General features: G+C 44.5%; 1 protein-coding gene across 1 annotated transcript in view; it reads right to left on the reverse strand.

The window, feature by feature from the left end:
• gna12a (guanine nucleotide binding protein (G protein) alpha 12a) overlaps positions 1-6,268 on the reverse strand; it is a 36,115-nt gene extending 29,847 nt beyond the window's left edge. Inside the window, exon 1 of the mRNA XM_048990288.1 lies at positions 5,243-6,268. Coding sequence (XP_048846245.1) covers positions 5,243-5,560 — 318 coding nt within the window. The 5' untranslated portion in view covers positions 5,561-6,268. The remainder of the gene's footprint in view (positions 1-5,242) is intronic.
• Positions 6,269-10,933: the final 4,665 nt, after the last annotated feature.

The raw sequence follows: 10,933 nt of genomic DNA on the forward strand, positions 1-10,933 counted from the left end.
TTTTGATTGATTAAGGTGGAGAATAGCGTCAGCTCTGGGGCCTGCATGTGTGGAATAAGGAGTGAAAGACCAACATCTTCTGAATCTTTATCCTGTAGCTCGGAGAGATTACGTGGGGCTGTCTTCATGGGTCATGGAAGATCCCCCACAGGGGTCTGCTGATACACAGGCATAAAACACTAAAAGCTGCCAAAATGGAAGTGTGTCTACTATAGCTTAAAAGCTATACCCTCTGTAGGTCAATAGGAGGCTACCCCTCCCCCCCACCGCCCCCATGTCAAGTATGAGCTGAAGTCACAAGGTTAAGGAAGAGCGATTAAAACACAAAACTTCCCAACAGCCTGTGCCAAGGCTCAGCAAGAACCGTAAGAACCCAGATAGGCCTGTGTGTGTATCAGCGAGAGGCCATTACTGACCAAACCTGACCTTGACTCAAACAGATTGGTTAAACACACCTCCCCCACCCTTAGTGCAACAAGAAGACAGAAGCCTCTAGACCCAGGGACACTATAAAGTGGCCATGTTTCTTAAATTTAGCCTGCTTGCTCATATTTCAAAGAGAGCGAAAGCACACCCACACAGATATATATTTTGTTTATATACTGCCAGAATGTAAACACCTTCTTTCTGACTGAAGCTGCTCCCCACACACACACACACTATTTCCAGCACTCTCATATACCTCGCTACCTTACTCTTTCCTGACCGCGCTTCTCTGTGTCTTTCTGTGTGGGCTGTCAGTGTGGCGTTCTGACTGAAATATCCACAGGCCGTCTGAGAACTCGGGCAAAGCGATTCGTGGTGGCCCACCACACCGTCCTCAGCAGAGCTGCGACACGCCTTTTAAACCGGGGCAGTTTCGCCCGTCGGCCATTCTGCCTCGTCGTGGGAGGGGTCGTCGGAAGGAGAGCGCCTGGCAGGCTCAGAGAGGACGGCGTACAAGCTGCCAAAAAACAAGCTTTTATTTAAAAAGCCAAACTGAGGGGCGGGAGGGGGGGGCAGGGATATCCAGAGATTTCACACTGAACTGAATGCACGTGGTTCTGAACACGGATGCACTCAAACCCACAATGACACCAGAGCTTTCTCAGACCAGGATAGGGAAGAGTAGAGCCTGTGACAGGCAGACATGCATCATCCTGATATCGCGCCGATGCTGACGGCCTGATTCCACTCGGTGTTTCAGAATGACTGATGGAAAGCAGGCTGGTCATGTGACGACTGGGTAAAAGATGACACATAGGACGATGTCTCAGAGCTGAATCAGGGACAGTCAGGCACATCATGGGAAGGACAACTCACTAGTCATGTGACCATGTGTAGGCCTGCGTGGGAATGAGGTTCTGATGCTACGATGGGTCGGACCGCTGTACAGTGCTAGTCATTGTCTGGTGTGATCTGATGGCAGCCTCTGGTATAACCATGGAGACGTGTGCTGCACAAGTCAGTGACTGACAGGGTCCTGAACCCTCATTACTCCCTCCCCCGAAGGGCATCGTCTCACACAGTGTCCTTCAAACAGAGGAGGGGGCTACCTCATCCCTCCTGAGAACACCCCAGAAAGGCATGCTGCAGCTGTACATAGTCAAACTGTATCTTCCTAGTCATGTTCTTGCACTGAAGGAACCTCAACGGCAAAGACCATCTGCTCGCAGGCCACGTCACCACAACACAGTGAGGTCACCCAGGGGGGGGGAGTCCCATGTATCTCAGCACAACAGAGGACGGATCCTCCAACGGAAACTTTGCCTACTTAAGTCATCCGTGCAGGTTCGCCTTCCGGCTTGAGCATCGTCGTCTCCAAAACTCAACATCAATGACGACGCAAGGCTGCATGTGAAGGTCACTCTCAGGGCACCATAAGCACTATATAGTCAGGGACAAGCCTTTCTGCACACCGCTGCTGAACCGAGCTGCTCTCTTTGCAGTTCTGGCCTTCCTGTCAACTTTAACAAACCATTCTCCACGAACCTCATTAGCAAGGTGTTTTTGGCTACAGAAATGGATGCTGTTTATCCCATCATTCTCCGCAAACTCTAGACATTGTGGCGTGTGAAATTCCCAGGAAGGTGGCTGTTCTTGAGGTGCTGGAACCACCATGTCCGGCACCAACAATCACACCACACTTTACATACTCAGATTACACTTACTGTCCATTCTAATGCCCTTCTTGACCCTTTCTTAGTGCTTTAATACCCGTGACCATCATATAAATGAGCTGAGATTTGTGCCACTTCTGTTAGTTTGTACCAGGCGGGACACCCTACGTGCCCATCTTGCATTGATGGTGTTGGTAGATCATGGTTTTCCTTCCTTGGTCCACTCTCAGTAAGTACTCTCCACGACTGACCATGAGCTCTTCACATGCCGTTTCAGACTTGCTCCGACCCCGCGGTCTGACTTAGTCAGTCAGCGTTTTCATGCGGACAAAGATTTTATAAAAATCAGGGTTTATGTGGACAGCATTTTTTTTTCAATAATGGAGGAGGAAAACACCATTTTTAAAAATACCCGTGTATGTATGGAAAAGGCCTAAATTGGTTAATAAACAAAAAGACTAATTAGCAGCCACCTTCCTGTCAGGGTCAGTGCGGACACAACTGCCCATGTGCCTGGACAGAAATTACTGTATTGCAACATTCTGTAAAATATTCATGCCCATCCATCCATCCATCCAGTGCTGGACCTATGGACTATGCAATAAGAAAAACATTCATTATTTTATAAAAGGCAATCACTTATAATATTATTATAACATAATAGACTCAAAGACATGGGGGGGAGGGGTGGAATCGATTAAAATTAAATGTGTTCCATTTAAAAACGTGGCCACGTGAACTGAAACACCCCCCCAGGAGGAGATGGAAAAGCCACGTTGTTAATTGCTTTGCACAATTTTCAAAGCCGTCCCATGTGGAAACACAAGTGGTCGGATCATGCAGGATTAGGTTCAGTCACACTGCTCTCTTATATGCAGCCATCCACTTAAATAGGTAATGGCTATAATGACACTTATCGTGAGTTATAACAGTGATAGTGATGTAACTGCAGCGGGTACCTAACCTCAAATTCTGGGTGATAATTGGCAGCTCTGTTACGGCGTTAAGGACGAGGGCCAAAAATGGCCCAGTTCTAGTTCCCTTGAGGCACTTAACCTGCACAGCCACTCAAATACTTAGATATGAAAACAAACAAACCTACAGACAAAAGAAATTATCCATCCATCCATCCATCCATCCGTCTTTTAACCACATATCCCAGTCGGGAGGGGGGGGGGGTAGCTGGAAGCCTAGCCTAACTCCCTGGAAGATGATATTATTATTATTATTATTATTATTATTATTGTTGTTGTTGTTGTACTAATACAAAATGAGCTCTTTCATTTCTACAGTGAGCATGGAATCTATCCCACACAGGGCATGACACAGGACATGACACAGGGATTGACACAGGGATTGACACAGGCCATGGTACAGGGGATAAGACAGGCCATGACACAGGACATGACACAGGGCATTGCACAGGGGATGAGACAGGCCATGACACAGGGCATGGCACAGGCAATGACACAGGCCATGACACAGGGCATGGCACAGGAAATGACACAGGGGATGAAACAGGGCATTGTGCAGGGGATGAGACAAGCCATGACAAAGGGCATGGCACAGGGGATGACACAGGCCATGACACAGGGGATGACAGGCCATGACACAGGGTATGGCACAGGGGATGAGACAGGCCATGACACAGGGCATGGCACAGGGGATGACACAGGGGATGACACAGGCGATGACACAGGGCATGGCACAGGGCATGGCACAGGCAATGACACAGGGGATGAGACAGGCAATGACACAGGGCATGGCACAGGGGATGACACAGGCGATGACACAGGAGATGACACAGGCCATGGCACAGGGGATAACACAGACGATGACACAGGGCATGGCACAGGGGATGAGACAGGCCATGACACAGGGGATGACACAGGGGATGACACAGGGGATGACACAGGCCATGGTACAGGGGATGACGCATCCTTCAAAAAGTCACCGATTTTTAAATACAGCCACTCATTGCACCTTCATTTGAAAGAATTTCAATCTATGGTTCTGTGTCTTTAGCACCATTCAACTATTCTTTAGGGAGTGCAACAGGACAACAAACAGATTCAACCAAATAGGCTAAGTAGGGAAATGTTAATTGTATTCCAGGAAGATGATGTATACCTTCAGAAAAACAAACTATATGTGAGGCTAGGAATCGTTAAGTTGCATAAATATGTGGAGCCCATTTGACAAGTTTAGCGAATAATTTAGTCCAATATCAAGTCTATCAATCACAAGCGTAGGGAGCTGGACAAGTAGGATTTTTCTCTTTGTTTGCTAAACCGAGGCTTCAACTGTATAGTTATTTGCAAACCGTACTGTGTAAATGTAAACAATCTAAAATATTTGAAATATTTTTTTGAGCAGTCGATTTAATTTGTTTTACGTGCAATTAATTGAGTCACTTCTACAACTTTCACTCAATGGAGATACAAAAACTCATGGTATAAAAAAAATAGCTCTTTTTTATTGGCTGCCAGCGTCACATATTGCGTAACTGTTCTTTAGGGGACAACAAAAACAGCCCTTTCTACCTCTCGACAGTGCAATCCTATTGCAATATTGCAACTTGAGGTTAATACAGTTTCTGCGATGGAAGGACGTCAACCTCAGAGTTTATGCTGAGAAAGGGTTCCTCAACCAACATACTAATCCAGCCAGTACACATTAGTGCCTATTTTTGCACTCAAGTGGTGTATCAGTCAACGTTATGCAGGGGGATGCATAAATATATGCCATTTCATGTCCCTTGACCCAAGGCGTCATCCTGATGCTCAGAATCTACATTTAACAGCGCTGACTTGCACTTTTTAAATCTCAAGGGTGTGATTGCTTTGATAGCTGAAGTCCACATTAAACTAATTAAAATTTAATTCACCCAGTTTATTGCCCATGGTTTGGTATTTATAGTGTAGACGGGATTCAGATTGAGTGTCAAACCTATTTTATGTAGGCCTTATTAGAGTGTCAAAAAACCGTTGCCTATATCACATATAGACTTTGCATTTACAAAAATACGTATTTAACAATGCGTATATGCATTATGTTCACGCATTATAGGGTATTCAACTAATAAATATTTTAAATCTTTATAAAAGGGTAGGAGACTTACTGATCTCTATCGTGTCACCTACCTTGATGATGTTCTCGAAGATTGTATCCCTAAAATCCAGAACAGCTTTCTGGTCGAATTCCTTCCCGTGGATAATCCTCATCTGCTTCAAGAACGTGGATTTCCCACTTTCTCCAGCCCCTAGCAGAAGTATCCTGACCAGGCGTCGGACGGACCTTTTGTCTCGGGCCAGCATGGCATCGATCTCTCGACTCCGGCGCTTGGCTTCTCGCTCCTTGTTCAGATCCCGGTTTCGCTCCCGTTCCTTCTCGTTACTTCGCTCCTGACCGGGTTCGGCTGGAAGCAGGCACCGGCTCAGGGTGCGCATCACGCCGGCCATTCTTTCCAGTTAAGCCGACGCTATGACGGACTCCTACTGGTTCCTTTACATCTGAAACTTTCCTCGAGTCGCTTTCATCGAAAGCGTCGCTTTAAGCGCCGTAAGTCAGGCGATGACTAAAAAGTTAACTCACTTCCTGAAGAAAAATAACCCAGAGCCACTAATCCGCATGTTTTCTCAAAAGATAACAGGTCTAACTCTCTTTAAAACAAGCAACAAAAACTTTAAAGCTAGGAATGAAACCTTATCTATTTAAAGCAACATGAAATATCGACGCAAAATCCGAAGCAAGTATCTTTGTGCAGTAAATAATGTTCTTCCTGCTCACAGTTACTAACAAGTTCACATCTATCATACCACACGCAAGGAAACTTCTTTCCAATTTTCAAATCATGTTCTGTCAACAAGCTAGTATTTCCGTGAATAACTGCTTATACAAAATATCTTAAAAACTGTATGACAGAATAATTTTGAGAGTAGTTCTGAATAGAAAAGCATTGGTTGTGTTGCGCGGATATCTAAACCAGTGCCACTCTGTTCCTTTTCATAATACCAGTGGATTACGGATTCAGCTGCAGGTATGGGAATCGCCTGCAGGGGGAGTCGGTAGAGCCGTGGGTGGCGCATAAACCTATTGTACTCAATCTGTAACCCTATTTCACCATAAAGTCGTTTGAACGATTTCTTTCGGAATCACAAGCCAATATGGAATACATATGAATTACGTTGAATTTACTTGTTTTCATATTTTGTGATTTTGGCTTACTCTGTCCACCAGACATAGGTCAGGACAGAGAAGATAGTAAAGGAAACCAACTAAGCTGTTCATTGCAAGAACTTTAATTTTCTTTCTTTATTAGAATATGTTTTAGGCATTGGAATGGTCGATGCTGTTCTGTTTGCAATAAATACATTACATTTAATTTGTCATATTCATTGATTATTTCTGATTAGGGGCGATTCAAGGATTTACCCCCTGAAGAAACACGGGAGCCCCCCCCCTCCCCAGTCCCACACGATTAAGATTGCAAATATATCCCCATGATAACATCTGCCGAGTGATTGGTATTAAATACATATGATGTCAAATCGCTAAATTGTTTTAGAATAATTATTTTTCGGGGGACTGAGACATAAACCGCCCCCACCCCCAAATAGGGTCCAGGAGCGGCTATGTTTCTGATTATGGCGCTGTGGGTCGTCTTCTGAAGACGCACAGCAGCGCTGTTCTGTAAATAATGGACTAATCTCTTTGTGTGGCCAGCAGGTGGCGCCATGAAACAATATTACATTTTATTTTAAGTTTCGGTTTCTTTCTTCATCAAAATTATATTCCGAATTTTTTTTTTTTTTTTAGAAATTTATAATACTTATTTTACATATTATTCTGTAGATTAATATGTTTCCCCATCAAGTCACAGTAACAACAGAGCTCTACGTATAAGAAATCGTTGAGAGGAAACAGAATTTATCACTGCAACAGTGTTACATCCCGATTGTACTCTTTATAACGATCTATAGTCGAGACGAAACTATACTCTGTCTTGCTTTTCGCATGACTGACGACGTCAGTTTCCTGTTTTCAAAGGTTTGCTGCTGTCACTCTACGCTGTTATCATGTCAGCGGTCTCAGCCGTCACCACAGTGTCGCACCAGTGCCATCTCTGCTGTCGTGTGTGTTTAGGGCTGTTCGAGGGAACCTTTCTTTGGGTATATTACAATAGTGGTTTTCAAGCGGTCTCAGCACTCTGAACACTTTTTAAAGAAAATGTTTATCAGTTAAGAGAGGTCTACCACCCTTTTGGGGTTTGTGTGTGTGTGTGTGTGTGTGTTTGTGTGTGAGCGGGTATACCTATTCTTATGGGGACATGATGTCCCCATAACGTGATAAATATCCGTTTTTTCCCCCTTATGGGGACCGGTTTCCTGGTCTAAAAATCAGTGACTGCTATGAAAAAAACTAAAATGCAAAAACTCTTGTATTTAGTTTGGTTACTTATGGTTAGGGCAGGGTGGGGGGTTAAGGTTGTCATAGTTAGCGTTAGCATTTTTCCCATAGAAGTGAATGTGGGCCCTATAAGGATAGTTATACCCCACGTGTGTGTGTCTGTGTGTGTGTGTGTGTGTGTGTGGGGGGGGGGGGGGGGAGTTGAACAAAGCTATGGGTGTGAAGATTAGTGCAAAGTGTATTGTGAGTGCATAGGTTCTGCACGTAGAATTCTTACCACATGCTCAGATTTGAGCAGCCCCCGGGGAACGTCACCCAGAAGCATATTCCGTTATTATCTCTCACTTTCTGTATGGGCATTCTCCTCCTCAGTGTAGAAGGTTAGGATTGCTTCTCATTCGGAGTGCCAAGCATGCCCTAGCAGAATCAGGGCCCCCACACTTTATAGCCCCTTAAAATTTACCCACAAATTCCATCTATTGTGGAACCCATGTTTCATCAGATCGAACGTGCCAACCTGACCAGGGCGCCCAAGGTGACAATCCGTCAGGGAAGCTGGAATTTCTCTCTCGTCTCGTTTCTTAAGCTATACGAAATAAATCAGAATAGTATCAACGGAACACCATTTACGAACTATAACAATCAAACAGAACATTTTCTGCCGATATTTTATATAAACATTAAATGATGGAGTTTTTTTGAAGGTTGTTAGTGACAAGCTGCATTGAAGGCATTTTATTGCTACACTCAAATCTGTGTACGGTGATGGAAAAATAGCCTTTCGTGTCCTTGCAAAAACTGCAAGGATTACACAAGGACTGATGTTTAACTGAGATCCGAGGTGTTTGTGATCTCTGATGAAGACGGGAGGATTGGAGTGAATGAGGAGGCGCACAAACCACAGGCGTTACCAGAAAAGGTTGCTCCTAGTGGGGGTTGCGAAGACACGAAAAGCAGTGACTGTGCAGGGAGGTGCGTCGTATTGATGTTGTTCCACTGCTGTCTGGGTCTTTGCACATTTACGCGAAAGAGTCAGAAAACACTGCATTCAGCCTTACTGTACGCCATGCACTCCAGCCAAGTAGATTTAAGGTCCCTTGTCTTTCTCAATCTCAGGTTTCCGTCTGAGCGTGAGAGCACTGGTGTGTCCGGAAATCTCCCAGAAGCATGCACTTCTATCGCTTTGTTTTGAACCTTGATTGCAAGGAAACCTTATGCAAAGAAGGACATGCGTGGTTCCATAGGCATACAGGAGAGTTTGATATGGGGGGGGGGGGGGGGAGGGGGGCCCAATGTAAAAATTTCTATGTCTGTTTTTTGGGGAGAATGAATGAAGCCGTATTGATTATATGGGGGGTACATGACCCCCGTCCTACACCCCTACATGGTTCTTTTATTCTGCCTTAAATTTTGGGGATAACAGAGTTGTCATCTCTCACCCGTCTGGCTCTCATGCTCTATGTTATTCCATTATAAACCTAAAACTAGCAGCATCACAAGTGCCTGGGTAGTCTGCAAACCCTACAGACCTGCTTGCAAGGTAATAAACTCTTACATACATGTAAATGCGTGCGCATGTGTGCGCAGACTCGAATTGAAAATCGCACGCCAGCCAGCTGACCAAAGTCGGCAGCCTTGCAGCGTGACATGGTTAAGTATGACAAGAAGCGGGAGGGAAAATACTCTATATTCTGCCTGTCAGCATAAATACTTCCGAATGAAAAAGAAATGAATTAACTGGCATGACCAGGCAACATAGTAATTTACATTAATGATGAAGACCAATTCTTTCCACTGTTTCGACATAATACCATAAGCTGTAAGCTGCTGTATTTGTCGATGAAAATACACCAATAACTTACCAAGCTCTACCTTCATATTAAATCAGAAAAGACAGGTGTATTGACGCTATTTTAGCTCTCAAGGTTAAACAAGGGATCCCCTTCGCACTTGTAAATGTCTTATGATTGTACATTGTGGATAAATGACTAAATATTACTTAGGCCTAATCACCATTTGTTTAGTACAACTGTAAACTTCCATTCAATGAATTTGTTAAGACTGGCTTTTTAATTGCTTCAGCTCTGCGTGTGTGCAAGTGTGGGTTATGTATGAATTACACTGCAGGGACCAAATGTCCCCACAATGCAAAAACAAAAAAAATCTGTTATTTTGACATTGTGGGGACCACTTTTTCGGTCCCCACAAGGGGAAACTCAACTTTATAAAGATCAGTGACTGCAATAAAAAAACTAAAAATGCCAAAAGTCTTGTGTTTTGTTTGATTGCTTATGGTTAAGGGTTAGGGCTGCAGGTTGTCCGTTAATGCACCATGGCACGGCACAGGTAGGGAAAAGAAGGAGATGGTCCACTTGCAGTTCCAGACCAAAAAATAGGTTTTATTTAAGTGAAGCACAGAACACTGGGAATAACACAAAATAAGGGACCACGAGGGATCAGAAAACTACAGCAGAACTTATTACCAAAACAAGCCACAAAACAATAAGGGAAACAACCAGGTAGAAGGGCAACAATGAGAGTAGAACCTGGAAGGGGCTACAAAAACCATAGCACTATGGCAGCACATACAGCTATATTCACAATCACTGACTAACAAATAGACCAAAGGCAGGCACTTAACAACACTGATCACAATGACTAACAAGTGGCAGGTGCGGCTACACAGAGCTAGCGGCAACAAGGAACAGAAGAGGACAATCAAATCAACTGATCATTAAGGGCATGGGGCAACAAGGCACAGGTGGGGTAGTACGATTAACAGGCCCCGGGAAAAAAAGACAAAACACTAAGGGAAGCAAAACTAGGGCAATCGAATGAACAGGAAACAAGAAGCAAGACAATGAACTGTATCTAAAATACCTATAGAAATGTTAAACCAAAAATAATAAAAAAAACAAACATTAACTAGTGGTTAACTAGCACTGGTGGTGCAGTGGTTAGCACTGTTGCCTCACACCTCTGGGACCCGGGTTCGAGTCTCCGCCTGGGTTACATGTGTGTGGAGTTTGCATGTTTTCCCCATGTCGTCGTGGGGTTTCCTCCGGGTACTCCGGTTTCCCCCCACAGTCCAAAAACATGCTGAGGCTAATTGGAGTTACTAAATTGCCCGTAGGTGTGCATGTGTGAGTGAATGGTGTGTGAGTGTGCCCTGCAATGGGCTGGCCCCCCATCCTGGGTTGTTCCCTACCTTGTGCCCATTGCTTCTGGGATAGGCTCTGGACCCCCCGCGACCCAGTAGGATAAGCAGTTTGGAAAATGGATGGATGGATGGATTTAGCTTAGGTGTGTAGTGGGCTATACCATCGAAGAGGGTGTAATTAGGCCTAAGCTATATGATGTTTGCACAATGGTGAAATTGTCTAAGAAAGCATCTCCCAGAATGTATCCCTGCAATTAAACAACGC

The sequence above is a fragment of the Brienomyrus brachyistius genome, chromosome 22 (genome assembly GCF_023856365.1).
Source record: "Brienomyrus brachyistius isolate T26 chromosome 22, BBRACH_0.4, whole genome shotgun sequence".
NCBI lineage: Eukaryota > Metazoa > Chordata > Actinopteri > Osteoglossiformes > Mormyridae > Brienomyrus > Brienomyrus brachyistius.